This window comes from Thamnophis sirtalis, unplaced genomic scaffold, assembly GCF_051295495.1.
Source record: "Thamnophis sirtalis isolate CommonGarterSnake01/CBP01778 unplaced genomic scaffold, rThaSir2_p1.2 scaffold_11, whole genome shotgun sequence".
NCBI classification, from domain to species: Eukaryota; Metazoa; Chordata; class Lepidosauria; order Squamata; family Natricidae; genus Thamnophis; species Thamnophis sirtalis.
The window spans coordinates 48,547,427-48,569,849 of NW_028261391.1; the positions used below are offsets into that span (position 1 = coordinate 48,547,427).

At 37.2% G+C, this 22,423-nt stretch overlaps 1 protein-coding gene across 1 annotated transcript in view; it reads right to left on the reverse strand.

Annotated features, from left to right (window-relative positions):
* COL17A1 (collagen type XVII alpha 1 chain) overlaps window positions 1-22,423 on the reverse strand; it is a 65,701-nt gene that overhangs the window by 16,079 nt on the left and 27,199 nt on the right. The window contains exons 16-42 of the mRNA XM_087725793.1: window positions 21,942-21,986; window positions 20,914-21,063; window positions 20,312-20,491; window positions 19,576-19,605; window positions 19,095-19,121; window positions 18,319-18,336; window positions 17,496-17,549; window positions 17,230-17,334; window positions 14,587-14,649; window positions 13,306-13,359; window positions 11,997-12,032; window positions 11,037-11,072; window positions 10,557-10,619; window positions 10,015-10,050; window positions 9,541-9,612; window positions 8,403-8,429; window positions 7,640-7,675; window positions 6,073-6,108; window positions 5,902-5,982; window positions 5,127-5,162; window positions 4,561-4,638; window positions 3,612-3,665; window positions 2,664-2,705; window positions 2,272-2,325; window positions 2,009-2,068; window positions 760-786; window positions 633-674 (exon numbers count right to left, since the gene is read on the reverse strand). Of these exons, the coding sequence (XP_087581919.1) occupies window positions 633-674; window positions 760-786; window positions 2,009-2,068; window positions 2,272-2,325; window positions 2,664-2,705; window positions 3,612-3,665; window positions 4,561-4,638; window positions 5,127-5,162; window positions 5,902-5,982; window positions 6,073-6,108; window positions 7,640-7,675; window positions 8,403-8,429; window positions 9,541-9,612; window positions 10,015-10,050; window positions 10,557-10,619; window positions 11,037-11,072; window positions 11,997-12,032; window positions 13,306-13,359; window positions 14,587-14,649; window positions 17,230-17,334; window positions 17,496-17,549; window positions 18,319-18,336; window positions 19,095-19,121; window positions 19,576-19,605; window positions 20,312-20,491; window positions 20,914-21,063; window positions 21,942-21,986 (1,542 nt within the window). The remainder of the gene's footprint in view (window positions 1-632; window positions 675-759; window positions 787-2,008; window positions 2,069-2,271; window positions 2,326-2,663; window positions 2,706-3,611; window positions 3,666-4,560; window positions 4,639-5,126; window positions 5,163-5,901; window positions 5,983-6,072; window positions 6,109-7,639; window positions 7,676-8,402; window positions 8,430-9,540; window positions 9,613-10,014; window positions 10,051-10,556; window positions 10,620-11,036; window positions 11,073-11,996; window positions 12,033-13,305; window positions 13,360-14,586; window positions 14,650-17,229; window positions 17,335-17,495; window positions 17,550-18,318; window positions 18,337-19,094; window positions 19,122-19,575; window positions 19,606-20,311; window positions 20,492-20,913; window positions 21,064-21,941; window positions 21,987-22,423) is intronic.

The window sequence follows — 22,423 nt, forward strand, 5'->3', positions numbered from 1 at the left end:
CTCTTCTATAGAAGAGGTTCCACAAATCTACAGTGCCGTTTAGAACCGGTTCCAGCTCCCTCCCCCTGCCCGTCCACACATCATCAAGATGAAGAGCGAGAGGAAGAATTCTGGGAGTTGAAGTCCACAAGTCGTAAAGCTGTCAAGTTTGAAAACCCCTGGGGTTTTTTTTTCTAAAGGGTTAGGGGTGCAAGGGTCTTGTAACTTGACAGCTTTAAGACTTGCGTGCTTCAAATGCCAGAGTTTCTGAGCCAACATTTTGGTTGCTAAGCAAGAGCGTTGTTAAGTGAGTTTCACCACATTTTACAAGTTGGCCATGCCCACTCAGTCACATGGCTGGCAAGCCACTCCCACCCGGTCACATGGCTGGCAAGCCACTCCCACAAATCAGGCCACACCTACAGAAGAGGTTCTAAAAAAATTTGAAACCCACCACTGGTCGTACACCTTAAATGTTTTAGGTAAAGCTTACATTTGGAAAGATATACCTCCTCCAACCCAGGTATTCCCCTAAAGGTGACCGAAATCGGCTCTGTTAAGTCAAAGCGACTCATTATTATTCTGAGTACAGTAGCCAAGTAAAGGACTGCATTATAAAATCCTGATAAGGAAGGAAGCTAATTTGGATTCACCTTGAACAGAGGCTCCTGGGAGACCTGGCTGACCTTGTTCACCTATGAGAAAGTTGAATAATCAGGACAAGGATTATATTACTGCCTTTTCATACCATCCAATGAACAAACCTCTCATTTTTATTACCTTTGAATCCTCGTGGGCCAGGCAACCCTGCAAATAAAAAGCTCTATTAGAGTCGCAATGCTTATGCAGTGGGCACTCACTCAGGATTTCTTTGGCTAACGTCACTGCTATTGGCACAGATACTCCTCATCAGTTTCCATTTCCATTCTTTTTGTTGGTACGAAGGCTGCTTAAGGCAGTGTGGTTTACATAGCAGACATTTTCTCCGAGGCCTGTATTTATGCATGAAGATTCAGTCACTTTGTACTAATGACTCCTGCCAAATGGCATGACATTAAATCTAGATAGGAATCTGATTCTACCAGCCTACTAAATAGTAGTAGTAAACTGTGTAGCTGCCAATAACCTGAGAAGAAACCTGTCTGAGGGAAAGGAAGGGATAACATCTTTGATGACAGGGGAAGGCTGAATTATTTTATAGGGTGCAGCCTCACTGCAAGCTATAACACATCCTCAGAACAATTTCTGAAGTTTAACATCTAGGTGTATGCTGCAGTGTGAAATAAATCACAAAAAATGTATTTAAAGAATATTAAGAATGGCTAGTCCTTTCATTGGACATGTGATGTACACTTAGATTTAAGGGAGCATCTGTTATCTGTCAACTTCAAACAGTTCAGGCCTGCCACAGCCATTTTTCCATTTCTCAGATTGCCACACAATATGGGAGAAGGGAAGTCTGGAATGTCAGACCAGACAACAACAACCAATCATCCTGTGGGAACCATGGTCATTTCAACAGGTGCTGGCCAGAGACTGAGGGGAGTTGCCAAGGAGATGCCAGAACACCTAACTGGACAATCTGACCTGTGACCATGAGGGAGGGAATTATTCTTTTCTTTAATTATACTGAAACCACGGGAAATATTTAGAGTTGGTTTTACTTTCATTCATGCTTATAAATGATGAACTCAATAAAACAGTTCTTTGAGAAATCTGAAAGTCTTGGAGTGCTGAATTGGTTGGGTTCATTACTCGGAATCTTGACATCATTGTAATTTTTTTTCCTTCCTTCCTTCCTTCCTTCCTTCCTTCCTTCCTTCCTTCCTTCCTTCCTTCCTTCCTTCCTTCCTTCCTTCCTTCCCTCCCTCCCTCCCTCCCTCCCTCCCATCCATCCATCCAGTTTTACATTGGTCTCATGTTTCTCAGGCTAAAACTCAGCTCTACTTTGCTGTAGCTTTAGTAACTTTGCAACACTGGCTTTCCCAGTCTAATCATTTTCTATACTCAAAAGCAAATTTCAAATTACCTTGATCTCCTTTTGGACCTGGAGGACCAGGGGGTCCTGGTGGGCCAGCAAAGAAAGTTTCTGTAGTAAAAGAACATCATTATTATTTTCAGCAACAACCAAGACACATTAACACATACAGGCTCAGAATCCTGGGCTTTCTTTATTGATCAGAAGGATCTCTTCTTAATGTAAAGTTTGTCTTATGTCGAGGCACTTACAGTATAATATTTGCTTCAGGATTGTAGGGAACAGAAACTTCAAAATCAAATGAAAATAGCTACCTGATGTGGGAACAAAAGAACCTGGTCTCCCAGGTGGACCTGGTAAGCCTTCTCCTAAGTATCAGAAATATTATGTATTAGTGCTAATTACTATATACATCTCTATGAAAGAGCATTCAAGTTATTTTTATAGAAAGTGCAATATGACTGTTTTGCAGAAGCTCAAGAACCATTTAAGCACACCTGGCTCTGTGGTTTGGGGGTTCATATTATACTTCCTTCATTACTTTTTGATCACGGACTTCATTAATCGATTCCACTGCAACTAGAGCAGAGAAAGCATCTATTGTGTGCTTATGATATATTATGAATTGATTGGAATTTGTCTTTGAAGACAGCACAGCTGTTGAAAACATAATGAATGTGTTGATTCTGTGAAAATAAATGTTTACCTGGTGGGCCACGGGGCCCTGGTGGGCCCTCAACAGAGGCACCTGTTAAATGGAGAAAAAACCCAATTACTTTGGATTCAGATAATACTGCATTATAGTATGGTATGCTGGTTTAACTGCTGAGCACAGGAAGGCACTACAGAGAGTCATCAATTTGGCATAAGAAACCATTGGTTGCCCTCTAACACCACTGGATAACATCACCAGGTCTCACTGCTTTAGCAGAGTAAGGAAGATACTCAGAGATGATTCACACCCTGGTCAGTATCTCTTCGCACTTCTATCATTGGGCAGAAGACATCAAAGCATAGCCAGCCGAACAATTCATTCGGTTTAAAAATAGTTTCTGTCCTTGGGCTATCAAAGTCTTAAACACAACCACAATCACTCCACGCACGCACAGAAACGCATGACTAATTTTTCTTTTTCTTTCTTCTTTTTTCTTTTCCCCTAATTACTTGCATTTGGATTATTCATTATACTATTTATGTTGTTTGTATTTGTTGTCATGAATTGCACCAGTGGACTAAAACCAATTTTGTTGTATTTATTTTGTACAATGACAATAAAGGCTATGCTATGCTATGCTATGCTATACTATGCTGTGCTATTGCTATTGCTATTACTATAAAATAGTAACACAGTTGTGCCTTGTCTTCTGCAAAGATATTTTAGAATTATAGCAGCTCAACTGTCACTTCTACCAAACAGAATTTTACACACACACACACACACACACCTACAATAAACTACAAATATTAAGGAATAAAGTTTAGGACAACTAGAAAACTTCTAGCTTTGGTTTTTTTTCTCAGAAATAGCAATTGAATTTATGATGTTAGTGACCATTAATGGAATCTAATAGACAAAGTCCATTAGAGGACTTAAATCATGCTTCATCTCACAATCTAATTCATCTTCTTTTTCAAACGTATCGAAAGTATATACCTGGGGATCCTGGTGGACCTGGGGGTCCTGGAGGTCCTCTAAGTTTTGGCAACGCTAGACAAAAAGAGGCAAGTAGAATTAATATTTTTCAATGTACAAATTAAATATTAGATACATTTTAGAGATGAAAACACATTAAAAAAAGAATCAAAGTAATTTCCCCAATACTTCAGATTACTGGCCTACTGCCACAGCTGTGAACTTTTTATTCTTCCTGAGCAACAGGCACATTCAGTGAAGTACAAATACTAACAGTACAAATTGAGTTTCAATCAGTTTTAGTGCAGTATGGAGATTCAGGGGACATGGGAACTTGAATGAAACCAGGAGTGCCTCCGTCACATGTGCTTTGTCAAAAGGGTACTCTGGTAGTCAGATGTCTTGGTCAGGCAGGCAACATGATCCTCTACAGAACCTGTGGAGGTGGGCAGAGGCAGGACGTGCTTTGTTCTCCAAAGTTTGTAACCATGACTACAGTTTCCTAAATTGCCAGCTAATGTGAACAATGGGCATGTTGGCTGAAGAAAATAAGGGTTTTAGTTGAACAAATCAAATTAGATAAACTGAATTAAGATTATCTCAGATAAAGCTTATTCTCTTTGATCCTGAGACATTTGTTCTTCAGAGTCTGCAGACTTTCATCTCAGCTAGAAGTACCGGTAACACGTATATGAAAATATTGTCAGTTCATCCATACAGTGCACTTAACTGATATGCAGTACTTCCAATCATTAAATCATCAATACATTGTTTTGTCAATTGTTTTAGTTTGTGATCTAAGCAGTTGATCATGAGGAATAGGAAGAATAGGGAAGTGAATGCCAGATTCTTAATGATTACAGAATCTGGAGAGTCATAGTTAACATCCTAATGGCATAAGCCATCTCTTTGCTATTCTCAATACTGTTAGAACATTTATGTCTATCGGGGGGGGGGGGAACTGTTCTACCTTCTAGCGGAGCAACTGCAGGATTAGCAGTTTCAACAAAGGTGGTTTCTCCTTGAATGCCTCTCTCACCACGAGGACCTGCATCAGAACATAAAAAATGTCACATTTCTTAATTATCAGAGCTGGGGTTTGCAGGGTCTTAGCAGGGTAAAGCATTCCTCACAAGTGTAATTTGGATTTGGCAAGCTTCCACCTTATCATCTGAGCTCAGAGGAATTTTCAAGGATCCTGAGAATAATTTCAGAAAAGTATAGATAGTTTTCATGTTCTATGTGGAAATGGCTTAACATCCCACTTTAAAGTTTTTTTTTAAAAAAAATAGAATACTTTCATTTCTAAAATACTACAATATTGCAGTATTGATTCACTGCATAGTGCAGATAAGACTATTTCAGGCAGTAAAAGAACAAGGCTGAAATCATAAGGAAATAAATAAAAAGTATAAAATGTAAAGAAATATTAACCACACTGATCAAGACAATCTAAAAAGAAAGAACATCACAATGAGAGTAAATTGGCAGAAGAGAAAGGAAACAATGTTGGGTTTTCAAAAATGTAATTAATACCTTGAGCTCCAGGAAGACCAGCTGGGCCAACAGGACCTGAATTAAGAAACAAAACTGAACCACTGTTCTTACAAATGAAGCAATTGTATCTCATCTTCAAAAAGGAAAACCAAGTAGCCTATTAAATAATGGTTGTGTCTGCAAGATGCAATTATTTTTTTAAAGATTTCAATTTCACATGCCATGCTATCACAACACAACAATCTGTGCTTTCTCTCATTTCCTTCTATTAAAATAGTATTTATTTCTTCTAACAAGTGATGAAAAAAGGTGTCTGAATGAAAAAGTTCCACTGCGGCAATTCTGGCTTTAAAGAAGATGTTGTGAAGAAATGTTTTGTTTATATTTCTTCCGCAAAGGGAGAAAAATTGGACTTTTAACTATAAAGGAATTTGCTTCACACAGACAACTATGGAACTTTTGACACTATCATTTGTAAAAATGGAATGGACTAATTTTAATAACTTAAAGCTTCAATGTACCTATATCATTTCCAAAGCATCTGGAAATGTCCCCTGTTCTAGTGATGATCACTCCCCGGACCCAACTGCTAGTCACTGTGCTGAAGGCTTTCCCCACCCAGGAGGGACAAGGATCTAATTAACACTGTGGTGGCACTGACAGCATCAAGGACTCTGTCCACTTCATCAGAGCCAACAGAGTAAACTGTATCATTAAAGTTAATCCCAATTTTTAAACACCAATGTACTGGTCCGACACTAAGACAAAAGAAATAATTAAGAGAAACTAGTCAAGAATGAAAGGAGATACCCACCTGGGACACCAGGTGGGCCAGGAGGTCCAGGAGCCCCTGATGGACCTGGTGGGCCAGGAAGTGCAACAGTTGCTCCACCATCTGAAACAGTTTAAAAAAATACACATAATTTCATGCAGAAAGATTGCCATGGAATAAGAAAGGAAATGAGTGTTCCTTCTGTGGCATTACCTGAACTAGTGACCTGGCCAGGTACTCCGGGTTCACCTACAGAAACAAGAAGAGATATTAAATTAACTTTAAATAACAAATTATTGAACGGTGGAATATACATTTGTTTAAAATGATATAACACTGCAATTGGGGAGAGAATTATGGCATTAATACAATCTGTTTCTCTGAGGATGAATTAATCTTTACATTTTATACATGGTCGTTTTCTAACTTCCCCATGTTCAGTTTCTAGATCAGTTTAATAAAAATCACCTCCGAATAGCTACACCTTTCTGTATTTTTAAAAATTTATATTTTTGCAAATGATTTTCTTTTTAAAAAACCATGTGTTAGGATTTTATGCACATATATGTTTATGCACACATCTTTAGAATAGAGAAATACATCAAATAAATCAATGTCTTTTTCCAACATCGTCTCTTATAGATTTGATCTTAGACAGTGCTTTGCTATAACAACATGGTGGAAAACTGGGGAGAAACCCTTTGCTAGAATACCTAATTACTCAATGGTCTTTTGGGACAATTCTTTATATCAGGCCATGTTATATATGGCCCAAGGCCACTTGTACCAACCCCAAAGATTAGGGAGCAAGTCCAAATCCTTCATCATCAATTTTTATAGGAAGCATTTTAAATACACAGAGAACAAATGTGCTAATTATATTTGGTTCAGTTAATTCAATTGGCATTCCCTTAATTTGAAATTAAATTAAATGGGACCTGTTCCGACCCCCTCCTCCATCCAGTAACGAATGCCGAGACAAGCTTAACTGGAATGAACTTTAATAGCAAGACACAAAGACCTCGGTGGCTGAAAGCCAAGCAGACAAACTCAGGCAGCAATAAACACAGATAAGGCTTGGCAGCAATCCAGCCTACCAAGCTCACAGTAATGTCCTCCGGCATTCAATCCTGCGTTGACTTCTGCAAAGAGGGGCGTGTACACAAGTAGCTTTTTATAGTCTGGAGAGGAGCCTAATGATCACCAGCTGAATACAGTCACCTCCTGTAATTGCGTAATTGTTCCTGACGCCTAGTAGCTCTTTGATGGCGTGCATCCAGGAACAACTCACTACTGGCCTCCGGCTCACTCTCCCTTTCTCTTCCCCACTGGTCCAAGGCTCAGGTGCCTCCTGGTGGCCAACCAGCCACTCTGCGCCCTGCTCAGAGTCAGAACCCTGTCCAGGGTCCTCCACATCCTCCAGAGCCGACTCAGAGGGCCCCTCACTGTCGGAGTCTGGTGGCAGCTCCAACGGCACCTGCTGGGCCACAACAGGGATCCAATGTTTCTTTTGGCCCTTCCCATATTTGGACTGTAGGACTTGGTTGGAAAAAGATTAAAGCGTTTCAGCTTTGCTTTATAGTCTTATTTTAGGAGAAAAGGAGTCGGATAGAATCTCTTGATGATCAGGAATTTACACGGAAGTCTCTACTATTTTTCAACCCAGTAATGCAGCTGCATGTGCCTCTGGAATACAGGGAAGAATTTCGGCTATTGCTCTGGCATACCATGATAACCTGCCCTGTCCTGATGTTGCGAGAAAAGACATAGCTAATATTACCTTTAGGACCAGGTCGGCCTGCAGCTCCTGTCATACCTGTGAAATGACCACATGGAATGAATAATATTCTATATCATTGTTTAATTGGTATACTGTAGCATTTTCATGCTATGAAGTCTCTGCTTCATTGCTTTTTGTTTGTATCTGTAAGATTCCCCTTGGGCCTCCAATGTGGATGAATATAGTCTGTTTTTTTATCTATTTAAAATTCATCATTTGGCAACAAAAAACCAGGCCATTCAATTTCAGGGATTTCCAGAATCAGAAGATAGACATGTAGGCATTATTTCATGTTGTTTCTTCATCCACTATGTTGAACATGACTAATGCACATGCTATGCATCCAATGGAAGTAAATGTTTCCTTTCTAGGAATAGCTCTGCAGCACTAAATGTGGCTTATATCTAAGCAAACAGATATAAAATTGGAATGCAAAATTCCATTGCTACCATCTCAGAAATTACTTTGAAGAAAAAGCCATTTCTGTTCCAGCTTAAATAAATAAATAATCTGTTCAAATTAAACAAGAACTATCCTATTTCTCATTACATTATTGCTCTCTTGAGTTCATAAAGACATATTATATTTATGGATTATATGTGCAATTTAATCAATAAAATATAGTTAAACAAATTATGGTTTGGTTTAGTTTGGTTCAGTGAAGGAATTTTGCCAATTAATTGTTTGTTACTTCCTCATCAAGATCAACATTTTAATCTACATATTTATTCATTAAGCATTTGTTTCCCTCCCGGTATCTTACCTGGTGGGCCTTGTGCTCCGGTAAGACCTAAGGAAACAGTGGTATTATATGAAGGAAGGCAAATTAGTAGATACAGTAATAATAATAATAAGAAAAACCTTTGATTTGTGAAAGTTTAAGTTTAACAACAGACATCTTGGTTGAAGGAGTGAATTCTTTTTCACTTAATTCAATGGCATCTTTTACTTCCCTCCTGATATGAAGACAATCAGCTTTTCGGCATTTATAAGATATGGGCTCCCAGAAACTCTGGAGATTGGATTTCCCATTGGCTAGGCTTAATCAAACCTGAATAAACTTTCCTTGGGAAGGAGAAGTCCTCAAATTCACCCATCTCTTTTGGGGAACTCATCAACTCCAACCAATAATGATTTCTTGATCTCCCCCATCTTTTCAGCCCTTTCATTCCCCTTTCATTAATTTGTTTTGCACTTTGATCCTCTCTATATGACTGAAACATGTCAAGGGTATCTCTTTGGTACTGTTCACCCCTTTTATATTCAATCTACATTAATTCATCACCTATTTATTTTTGATCTTATCTCTTTTTACTTTATCATATATTCTTCTTGAATCAATTGTTATTGCATTTTTTTGTTGCTTGTGATATCTAATTCTCAATTATACAACAGCGGTTTTTTTGCTTCTTTAGATCAATATTTACTATTTGTAACATATCACATATTGCATACTCAAATGTTTCTCACTGTCATCTCTTGCACCTCTTCAATCAGAGCCCTTCTCAGCCACAAACAATTGAATGTGTTTTGTTCTTGTTATTCTTGTTATGAATCCTTTTAGAAAAAGGAACTACAATGGCATTCCTCCGACTGTCATCAGGCATGGACCCAAGCTTATACACATGTTAAAAACTCACTCAGCTATTCCATAAGCAAATCACAATCATATTTAATTGTTTTTTTTCATTTTCAACCTTTATACTGCCCAGAGTCACTTGTTTGTATTAAGAATACAAATTGAATAAATAAATATATACCATTTTTAACATTCTCGCAATGTTTGCGCATACCCTAGTCTGACCCTTAGTCTAGAACACTCCACAGGCAGAGAGCTATAACCTCCAGATAGAAAAATAAATTTCCTTTGCTGCAAATATTCTTCATCCATTTTGTATTACCTGGCTGTCCAGCATCTCCAGCAGGCCCTGGTGGTCCTCGTGGACCTGGGATACCCATAGGTCCTTGTTCCCCTACAAAAAGGTGAACAAGATATAAAATTAGTATTCTTTTTGAAAAATATGACCATTCAGAAAATGGAACTGATACTGATTACAACTAAAGACTACTCTAACATAATCTGAGATTATATATATAATCACCTGACTTGAGATGTACTATTACCATAGGTTGCAGGTAGGGTTTGGATGTGAGGATAGGACCAAAATGACAAAAAGGGAGATAATGAAAGTATGTATATCTCTTTTGCCCCAGGATAATTTAATGATAGGTTTGATTTGAAACATTTGAGGCTGTGACATGCAGTGAATATATAAAAGATGGCAATAAAAGCTACTAAAATTGAACTTCACAGTTAAAAAGCTATGCTTATGGTATTCTTTTCTTTTGTTAGTGGAAATATAACAGTTATTTACCTCTGGGACCTTGATGCCCATCTGGGCCAGGTGGACCTATAGAAATATAACAGCCTTTCAGATACTGCAAAAATACTCACTGAGTTCAATATATTTGAATAATACTGTTTTTCTTTTTAATGTCATAAAATTGCTTAGGCTGAACTTTCACAAACTCTCTTGGCTGAATTTTTACAAAAACTCTAATATAGCCTCGCATCTCACTATTGCAACTAATATAATCTTGGGAGTAGAAAAAAGGTAAAACAGATTATATATTTATTTATTTCCACTCATCATTACATTATATGTGGATCAAATCGCACAGGACTCAAATTGATCTAAATGTTTGCATATTTGCATGTACTGTACACACCTAAACTGCAAAGAATATTTATACAGAACTCTTTTTAAATTCATTCCTGCTTTCTTTTAATGAGTTTTACATTTTCCTTATCAAAACACTTTTAATTCTGGGATGTAGGTTTCAAGAGTTCTAAAGGCTAAATAATTAATTTGAAATAGATTTTCTAGAAGTGTCATTATGGAATAGTGCCTCTCACCTGCTGATCCTTTAGATCCTGGTTCACCTACTGGCCCAGGCAGTCCTCTGGATCCTGGTTCACCTGGAAATCAAACATACAAACATACATAACCTCAAACAGGACAACCTTTAGTCCTCCAGAATTATATTCAGCTTTGACTCAGGCCTTTGAGTGATGTACTTGGTACATAATGAACACAGATAGGTAAAAATATGCAGACACGTATCTTCCTCCACGCACATTTGTGCCCACACTCTTCACCTCCTATTTATATACACATTTATAAGCATTTCCTTTTCCTCCTAAAGATGCAAATACAGCAATTTTTAGCTCTCTCACTGGAAGCAGCAGATTGTCTCTTGCATTTCATCAAGTAAGTAGAGTGCCTGGAAATCAAAAATCTTCATACAAATCCTTTGATAAATCAGAATGCTTATCTCTGGATAAATATAAATATTTATGTAGCAGTTTCAATTTTTTTGATAATGTTATATATACCTGTAAGACCACGGGGTCCTCTCTCTCCTGGATCACCTAAAATACACATAGAAATAAAATGAAACTAAATTAATCTGTGTTATAATCCCATCATGGTCAGGAATTTAAAAAAAGACAGATTTGGTAAATTCCGGGTGGATGGGGGAAAATCAATAAAGAGAATTATAACAGAATACAGAATAACAGAGTTGGAAGAGAGTTTGAAGTCATCTAGTCCAATCTCCTGCTCAAGCAGGAGACACTATACCATTTCAAACAAATGGTGGTCTAATCTCATTTTAAAACCTCCTATTATGGAGCACCACAACTACTGAAAGCAAACAGTTTCACTGGTTAATTGTTCTAATTGTCAGGAAATTTCTTCTTAATTCTAGGTTGCTTCTCTCCTTGATTAATTCCCATCCATTACTTCTTGTCTTGCTTTCTGGTGCTTTGGAAAATAGGTTGGCCCACTCTTCTTTGTGTTCAAATATTGGAGCAATGCTATCATGTTATCCCTAGTCCTTATTTTCATTAGACTAGACATACCCAATTCTTGCAACCATTCTTCATATGTTTTAGCCTCCAACCCCTAATCATCTTTGTTACACTTGTCTTCACTCTTTCCAGAATCTCAACATCTTTTTTATATCATGGCAACCAAAATTGGATGCATTTTTCCAAGTTTGGTCTGACCGGAACATTATCAAGTGGTATTAACACTTTACCTGATCTTGATTCTATTCCTCTATTAATGCAGCCTAGGACTGCATTGGCTTTTTTGACAGATGCAGCACACTCCCATCTCATATGTCAGTGATTATCCCACTAGCACTCTAAGATCCTACTTCCAGTTACTACTGTTGAGCCAAGTATCACCTATTCTATAACTGCATTTGGTTTGTCTTGCGAAGTTGTAGAACCATACTTTTCCCACTATGAATTTCATTTTGTTAGAATTAGATGTAAAAGCACAGCTACCTTTGGATCCAGCTATTCCCATGGCTCCTTTTTCACCTAAATAATAGAGAGAAAAGGGTTTAAAACAGAACAATACTGGCAGTAACATTCCTCAGCTATAGTGGGCTGAAAAGAAGAGTAAAGAAAGCCTACTGTTTAGTGAATTGGGCACATTAATTCCTTCTAATTTATAGATTATACATATAGGTAGTCCTCAATTTACAACCATTTGTTTAGTGACTGTTTGAAATGATAATAGCACTGAAAACCCATGACCATTTTTCACACTTACAACAGTTGCAGCAATCCCCATGGTCACATTATCAAAATGCAGGCACTTGGCAATTGGCCATTTGTTGCAGTGTCCTGGGGTCATGTGACTTTTTGCAATCTTCTGACAACCAAAGTCAATGGGGAACACAGATTCACTTAACAACTATGTTACTAACTTAACAGTTGTTAACAACAATTACTTAACAAATATTACTTATATTAATAATAAAATATTTTAGATGTACAGAATCCTTAGAATATACAAAATATATTTATTACACAATTTAGTAAAGATTAGACTATGCCTAATCTATAAACTAGATGGAATTGATACTCCCAATTTACCCCAACTGCAGTGGAGAGAGATATGTTAGAGCTTTTCAATTTGTCTCTTGCTTTTTCTTAATACTCTTATTCCAATTAATAATTATAAGGACTATTGTGTACATTTAAACATTTGTGTTTTCTTGCTTGCTTGTTTCCATATGCCTCTGTCTTTTGTAATGTGCATTTTAAACTCTAAAACTATAATATGAAAAGCCTGATTTTTACTGATATAATCCATTTTGGAACTAAAGAGCAGAATAATGCACATAGACATATACACAGATTTACATACACACATATTGTGTATAGCAGCGAATAAACAACATTGAATTTGGAACACAATGTTAGGCATTATATTTTTTTTAAATTGCTCCATGCATGTATATAGTACAACTTTTCATCCATTGAAATCCTTATATTCTTAATTTCATTATTTGTTATTAATATTGAGTTATCACATCAATGCCCAATGCCTCCTTCAGATGAGGTTTCAAAAAAAAAGGCATGCATGTTCTAATATCATTATGCAAATGATGCAAATTAAAACTGTACATCATTTATGTCCAAACTGACACCATTTACATCATTTTCCTCATGACAACATAATGATACCTTGACTTTATGGCTTCTTCTCCACGCCTATGTTCAATACTATGTTATACATGTCCAACATATGATATGTTTTTGGATCCCACTCCTCAAACACAGAAGAATGGTTTGTGAGTTGTACCTTTAGAACCGGGGATACCTGCTTCACCTCTAAATCCTTGAATTCCTGGAGGACCTAAAGAAAGATCAGGAATAATTAGGAAGATTAGGCAAAAGATAACTGACAACATTTTTGAAGACCAGGAAATAAGTAACACAGAGATTTCAATTTAATTTTATTATGTTATGTTTATACAGATTTTACTACTTGTAAGCAAATTGGATGATGCCTACGTAGTTGTAATATCTTGATTTGCTGCATGTTTTAATATGCAATACTTGTTTTTTTCCTGATGGGCTACATTTCTTAGCTGCCCTCAAGGCATGGCATCAAGAAGGCAATAATATGTTCAGACTGAAAAGATATATTTTACCAGGAATGCTCTGGGCTATTGTATTTAATGTGGTGGAAAAAATCAATGGAGAAGAAACCTAAATTGATATTAGATCAATTTGGGAGTAAAATGTTGTGCCTGGTAATGATAGTGGTAGTATTCAAATTAATATTCTGCTCCAGAACTCTCTGTCCTAAAAAGGCACTACATCGAATAGGCTGAGCATATCTATTTACAATCCCCTATGATATCTTAATAGGAAGAGGCTCAGCATACCTGAATCTGATAGTATACTGGATGGGAAATTTAAACCGAGTCTTAGTCTTGACAAGGTGGAGAGGTTGTGGGTAGGTAGTTCTGAGGTACAGAAACTGAGGAATCGGTTCTAAACAGGATAGCATCCCCTCAGAAGAGACAGGAATGTAATTTGGGATGTTAAATATAGTATTAGTACACACACACACACACTGCTGCCTGGTTTACCATAATGTGCTCTATGTAGGGCTATCCTTATAACCAATCTGGAAGCAGCAGGTAATGCAAAATATAGCAGTCAGATTTCTGAATGGGACATCAGATCATACACAAATGTCCTTCTTCTGAAGCAACTGCATTGGTTATCAAGTAGATCCCAGCGTAGTTCCAAGATCCAATAAGCTCTGGCCCCAATTTCAGGCACTATAATTTCAAAGGTTCAGATTTCTAGGAAGGCGGAGCTATTCCTCCTTTGGTAGCCTTTTGGTCAAGGAAAGAAAGAGGAGCAACAAAAAGATGGACACATAAGAAGAAAGTAGGCTAGAAAGAGAGGAAAAAGTCAGTCTGATCCACTTTTGATTCTGGCACAAAGTTCTAAATGTTGCTAACATGCAACATGTTGAAGTGGAAGAAATGTGGTCTTTGAAGGAAACATTTCCTAATTCTTATCTTTTTTTATTTTTACTAGGTTTTTGCATCAGATTTACACTTACCTTTAGGACCTATAGAACCTTGGACACCTGGTGGACCTTGCACACCTGGTTCCCCAGCAGAACCTGCATAATAAATGCATTAGGTCACTTGATGAAGTTTGCTTTTTTTTAATCCCCTAATATGAAAATCCACAATTGTTATTTATAGCAATAATTCATTGTTCATATACGTTGCAGTACTGGGAAGATGCTTCTCTTCTTCATTCCCTAAAAGGAATATTGTTTCCTTTCAGAAATGTTTATAGGGCACAGTTATAACAAATACTCAGTGGCAATGTTCCCTCTAATTTTTTTTCAGTGTGTGCGGAAAAGTATGGTGTTTGAGCGGCACATTTTCATGCCTAAGCACCTGAATTTTTTTCACAGATGTTTCACAGAGCAATTGATTTGTAGGATCCGAATTGGAATGGAGAAAAATGGTTTTGTATGTGTGTGTTTGAGTGAGCGAGGGATCCAGTAAGGGAACTGCGCCTATTTAGAAAAGGTAAATTATTGCAAACATGATCATCAGTCGAAGATAAGTATGGGGACAGGTTGGGTGGTAGAGAGAAAGTGATAAAAGAGTGGGAGAGAGAAAGAGAGGAAGAAAAAAGAGGGAAGAGAGACAGAAAGAGACGGAGAAGGAGAGAGAAAGTGACAAAAGACTCTTGGAAGGAACGACCCGGCTTGGCTCCCGCTTTCGATCTGCCACCCAACAACCAAATGAAGAAGTGAAGAGGCAGGAGAGACGAGGCAGGAGAGATGAAGCGGGAGCCAAGCCGGGTCATTCCTTCCAAGAGGCAACTTTCCCATCGAATGACTTGCTGCCCTAGACTCGAGGAGACTCTCTGCAGTCCCTCTTGTATGGCCGGGATGCCAGCGAGAGTGTTGGGCTGAAGGAAGGAGGAATACACAAGCTCGGGCTCTTCCCCTTCCCCCCCCTCTCAAGTGGCAAATCCGAGCAGCTGCTGCTGGGAGCCCGTCCCATGCCTTCTCCCAACCCCCATACCTCTTCTCTCAACTACTTTCTGCCTTGTGGACCTAGAACTGATTGCTGTCTCCAGGCTGGATCTCCTCTCCTATTATCATGGAAGGAGTCTCACAAAACCCACTGCACAGCAGTTGGAAACTGCTGCGCGGTGTTTTGTTGCCATGTGCGCAGCTGCGCACCTGCGCAGCTTAGAGGGAACATTGCTCAGGGGGAGCCTCTTAAAAGTGGTTGGTTACAGGAACCCAAGGCACAGAAATAGCTTCTGGATGTCCTTTTTCAATTCTGTCTTAAAGTTCCTTAATTTTCAGTGCCAGGTGCAGGGACACATTTGAAAGTGACAAGAGCACTGTGGACAGATAAGGCATTGTTTGCCTGTTACAAAACAAAGTAGCAGATGGCTTTCTTTTATTGTATCGCATTACTCATTAGAAATGACGAAGGGTTGGTTGGCATCCCATTTACTTAGTATCTGACTAGAATACCGTTTTCATTTCCAGCCCTGCTTGCATTTCTGATTAGCAAATATATAAAGAACAATAGGCAATATAATATTTTTAAAAAACCCTCAGTCATCTCTTTTGGCCGAGAAATTCAGCCCTTGTGATTTTCATATCACTTGGACAGATGACACAGTTTTTGTAGCCTTTGTGGTAAAAGCAATGATTCTAGCTTTTTGTTTTGTTTTGGTAAGTACTAAAATTAAGAATGGAGCATTGTCATATGCACTAAAGAAATGAATTGGGATCATAGTCCTTGAAATCTAATCTGAAATTCCTAGGAAAATAAGTAAGAGTCGGCAAGTAGTTGCCCAAAAGTAATTTGGCTGCAATGAATCGTCTTTCCCTGCACACATAGATATGCAGTAGGTGTCTAAGAAAGCCTGGAGTCAGAGGTTCAAAAATCTCAGACTTTTGCCAATGTCCAAGAAAATAGGGAATCCCTATTCCAAGGAAATACCACTGTTTTCTTATTTCTCTCCTCACTTCATTTCCAAGTAATGCAAGTTTGTACTGTTTGTAATGCAGAGGGAGGAATCTATCTTTTTGATCAAGTGCTGTTAGTCATTTAAATCTTCTCTTATGGTTTCTCTCTGTCTGAATCTGTCCGCCAGAAATAGAGGGGCATTCCTGGTAAACTTAAATGGTGGGCACCTGCAGTGCTTGCTACTTGCTTGTTACAGAGAGCCAGTTTCGATTCTTACCAGCTCAAAGTTGACTCAGCCTTCCATCCTTCTGAAGTCAATAAAATGAAGACAAAGATTATTGGGGTCAATAAGCTGATTCTGTAAACCGCTTAGAGAGGGCGGTAAAGCACTGTGAAGTGGTATATAAGTGCTATTATTATATGTTTCCCTTAAGATAAAGGGAAACCATGGAAAAAATAAGTGGAGGCATAGCTGCCTATGCAAAGCAAGGGCTTCACTAATGAATAGCAAAATAGCATTGCTGGGGCTTTGGAACTATAGTTAAGCTTCTTCAAGAAGAAGGATTAAATATTTCTCAAAATCTTCTGCAATGCAAACAGCTATCTCAACAGACATCATGGATGGCTAGTGTGAAAGTATTTCTGAAGACAGAATGCATGAAAGTCACAGATATAATATGTTCACAATCTTGAAAACTCTTCCAAATAATATTTTCTAGGTTATTTGTGGAAGCAGAAAAAAATCTTACCTTTGTCACCTTTCTCTCCAAATCCCGGGGAACCAGGCTCCCCACGGAGGCCTGGAGGCCCATCTCGTCCTCTTGGCCCTATGGGGCCTTCCTGGCCAGTTTCACCTGTAAAGAATCAATTATTCAGAATATAGGTCCACCACAGCCTGTGTTTCACCCAATGTTTCTTCTCCTGGACTATAATTGTTATTACAGATAATTACATATATTGTAATGACAAAACGGTGCCCCATATAAGATCCAAAATAAAGAAATATTTTGCTTACCCATGCTGCCTTTTAGTCCCCTTGGTCCTTCTGGCCCAGGGTGACCTATTAAGCCTGGAATACATGTTAGATAGAAAATGCATGTTCAAAAAATGATATGTGTCATTATTTATGCTCAGCTACAAGGAATCATAAGGGGGAAAAAACAATTACCTACATCTAATTTAAATTAATTTTAAATTAAAATTTATTTGAAACTTGAAATTTTGATTTTTGCTATAAGAATCAAATGAATCACAAAAGGAATAACCCCTTGAATGACTCTGTCATTAGCTTAAAAATAAATTATAAATCTTATAATTGATGTTGGACTAAGACACTAATTTTTTACAACACACAACTATTCCTAACATTGGCATTGCTATTTTAGGACCATCACAATTTTCTGTATTTCATTTCTGACCTTCAAAATCCATATTATCTATAGAAATTTTAAAATGACACTTTAAATAACATTTTAAAATAGATTGCATTAATTTCAGTGCAGGAAAAGGCACTGTTCCAATCTGGCAATTTGCTGTTGCATATGGATTCCAGATGCTATGAAAGCATGATTTCAGAATGTATGAATATGGAAACAAAAAGTGTCTTATAAGTTCAAAATGTGACTTTTTAGTAATTTAGTAAATGCCACTTTTTTCTATTGAGGTAACTGAGTGATAACTGTTAGCTACTTTTCTCTTTAAATCAAGAATGAAGTATTGGATTCTTGGGTAATATGAATGTAAGAACACCACTAACGCTGACATTTACAGTAATTACTGGTGCAGCTCAAGAAGATGGGCTATAGGAAATTGGGATACTGTTACTAAGTTCCACCTACCTGGTATGCCTGGGTCTCCTATAGAAACAAACAAACAAAAAGTGATAATAAGTAACATAATTTTCCAACAGCAATTTTCTGGTCTTTTGAGTTCCACATTATGTCAGTTACACTTGCAACTGCAAGGCAAAGGAGATTTAAATGCTTTCACACACAATAGAAATGATAAACTTGAATTAACTCTGTGCTTGTGCTATTCAACAGATACCTAGTTTCAAGGTTCTCAACAAATCAAAATCCCCTTTGTACCATGGAAAGCAGATAAAACGAATAATGCTTTTCCTGGAATGTTCCTGCTTAGCCATCTTGACTTCTTAAAAAAATGTAAATGTCTTTTTCATCTAGATTTTTCAAGGTACAGCATTAAACTCTTCATATAAAATCAGCACTGTTTCACCTGACAGGCACTATGCTCAACTTTTCCTTTTTACCAACTATTATTTAGTATCCATTGTTGAATAAGTTGGGTTTTAGATTGCTGATTTTTAAGAATATGTGGCTAATTATATTTTCCTAATCTTGCAATTCCTGATAGCCATTGATATTCTATTGTAGATACATATAAATACATATATGCCAGAGGTGGGTTGGGAATTTTTTTACTCCTGGTTCAGGAGTGCTCCTGCGTGCGCAGACGTGTCCGGTCAGGTGGGCAGAATTTCCTGTCGTCCAATCCAGGCCAAACCGGCAGCAACCCACCTCTGATTTATGCCTAATGAAAAGTTATGTCTATATTGCTTTCACAGGGCTAAGCGTCTAGAAAAAATTGAACTTACCTTTTGGTCCTTGGATCCCAATATCCCCTAGGGAAGAAAATGGGAGAAAAGCATAAATATTATAGAGGGATTATATCCAGACTTTCCTTATTTTGTTTACCTTTAATTCCTACTATACTTAGAATATGTTCGAGAAGCTGGTGAAAGGCAGAAATATCGTTGGCTCTATATCAATTAGTCTCAGGTGGTTTATTTTTCAAGACATTGCTCCATATATTTCATAGTAAAAAACACAAATTCCAAGGGTTCACTTAATTTTATATAAAATGCATGCCTAAACTAGAAATTCAAATGTGTCTGACTATTAGTGCTTTTTCCTAGAGAAACACAAAGTATGCATCTTCCCATGGAATCATGCTAATTTTTTTAATGCTAAAGACAGAACTAAAAGCCCCCTTTCAACCATATACTGTTTAGAATACAAATGAACAATAAAAGATACTCTTATTCAAATATTGAAACAAATCTAGTAAATTGCTACCTTTTGGTCCTGGTTCTCCTCGGAACTGACCTACATGGGTATATGGAATGACAGTCAGATGCTTGTACAAAGGATGCAAAACTATTTCTGGTTTATTACTGATATGGCAAGATAAGTGAATGGAAATATGTGTGGCTTAGAAAGTATATTATATAAAATATGCGTAGAAGGTATTGCTAGACCTCTAACATTGTGTATCACTCACTTAGTATGACACTATCCAGCATGATTTTCTCCAAAATGTTTAAGAAAACATTTTAAAAATGGCATAGGCTAATCTGGCACCTTGAAAGGAAGCATGCTACAGAAATACAAGATGCAAGTCCTTTCAGCTACATCTCCAATTACCTGTGTTAAACAAGGCAGACTAATGAACACTAGTGCTTGGTAGCTGACCAGTGATCTGATTGATGAACCCATTAAAAAAGACCCTGTTGACCTTTTACAAAGGACTGAAAACCTAGATGTACTCCAATACATGGAGGTTAGAAACTTAAATGGCCCGTGAAATAAGATGTTATTGTGTTGTTTATTGTTTGTTCTTAACCATTGCAGGATTGTTTTGTTGATATTGTTTTATGAATTAGTTTTTGATGTGTTAATCACCCAGATATGTATTTGTGAGATGTACAATCATATAAATTGATTTAATTTTAAAGAGTGACTGTGGAATCTGTATTCTGTTCCTTTTCATACTTTCATGTCCTAATGAATTTGATTTTTGTATGTTTCTCACCTTGTTTCATCTCCACACTTATTAACGATTTCAGATAATTCCGTAGTTCATGTTCATTCATATTGCTGAGTGTGCCTCCCTGGCTGACTAACTTTTCTGAGTAAGTGCCAATTCCTTGTCGGGACTCAATCGGTGATTCAAGGCTCTCCACTCGCGATTTCAACTTCCGTACTTCCTCCGCTGAAATTTTAAAGTAAAATAGAGAATTAAGTTGTCCTTATACCTTGTAGTTTCGTGCAAAATTTTCAAGAAGTAATTATTGAACAGAAAATAACTGTGAATTGAAAGAAAATTCTAGGCAGTTCTTTCAGTGAGCCTCTTTCAAAAATGTAAACAATTGTTTTTGTTCAAAATCTGGTTTACACATTATACAAAATTATGATGAGCTTGCTTTGCTCTGATTTTGGATTAGCATGCTGTATAAATGCAGCCCCTGTTGTATACAGTACAATCATGGATCTTAATACTATGGGTAACCCAGACCATTATAAAATGTTTAACAAAATATGGTTAAAATAAACTGACAATACTTATTTTCTAGGACCAATCATTTGAAGAGATCTTGAACTTTTTGCTTCTCCCATTCAATGATAATATCTTACCCAAAGCAATAAGTCCAAAAAGAAGACCAAGAAGGAGCAGCCAGGCCAGTAGCAAACCCAGGAGCCACATCCACCAGTTGCAACATGAACTACAGGGGCACCAGGCTGGACAACCCCCGGCCCCTCCACACCCATTATCACCTCTGCCTCCTGTAGAAAAGGATAATTAAAAAAAAAAAACAAATTAGTCCCTGGAAAGTGAGATTGCAAAAGCCGATGGTTGTGGGGAAGGGGCAAAAGTCATACCTTTGAGTCTTATTCAAAATCTAAACTCAATATTACAATAATTAGCATTAAATAAGTATTCACTTCATATTTAAAGAACCTGCACTGAGAACCAATCTTCAGTTTTTGAGAAACATTGGGCTTTAATTAATACAAACAGCAAACACACACACACACACACACACACACACAAATATATGCAAATACATATACAGAGATACACCATACATAAGACTGTATTACTGACTTTAGTTTCTAAAAACTCTTTAAAGAAATCTTTGTAACTTGTAGCATGAAGTAATATTCTATTATTGATCAGCTATGGTACATAAGTATTACACTCTCAAAGGTGTATTTTTTCTTTTAAGTTTAATAGCAGATCAGTTACGAGACATCTGGATAGCTTGTGCTTCAAATATAGACATCAAAATGATAAATGGTCTGCTGTGTCACAGCTGTTCAACACAACCTGGTCCAGTTAGAAAATCTCCCCAGAAGATTTTGATTGTACAATTATAATCACCCAAGTATAGAATATTCCTAAAGGTCATTTATTTCATTATTTCATTTAATTGGCACAGAATAAAGTAAATGTGCTTTGGATTTTCTAAATCCTGCATATGTGGTGTAAAGGTTCACATAAAAAAATAATCTTAGCATTTGTCTATAGAAAAAATATCCCCCACATTGAATAGCCTCCAATTTTAAATAAATATATTTCCATAAAAATCTATGAATCTAGTATTATCTGTCAATGGTTTCTGCACTATATCAATCAAGAACTAATGAATATGGGTATTCACCTGCAACAGCGGTTTTGTCTTTTGCGGAAACAGATTTAAGGCCACCTGTAACAACAAAAAGAATGTAAGGGTAACACTCTTCTGTGTTATTTGTTATAAACAGAGTTTAATGCACAGTAGTAGTTGTTAATCCAAATAAGGACGTGGGACAATATTACAGTGTGGCTTCAGTGGGCATAGAATAAGGACATGACTTTGAAGAATTACTGCAAACCATACTGTAATTATAAATTAAGATTTGTTTTTCAAAACTCTCAAAAAGTGGAGTAGAAATACTGCATAGTAGGAAACGAATTTCATTCAATATTTTGGGAAGGGGATTATTTGCTCTGAAGTATTTTTCTCACCTAAAAGGGAGAAACATTTTCTGTATCCTAATAGTTCCATATGCACAATATTTTTCTGCCTAATATTCAGGCGAATAGATGAGTGAATGCAGATTGGCCTCTTTTACTATATTAAACAGTTGGCCAGGAATTCTT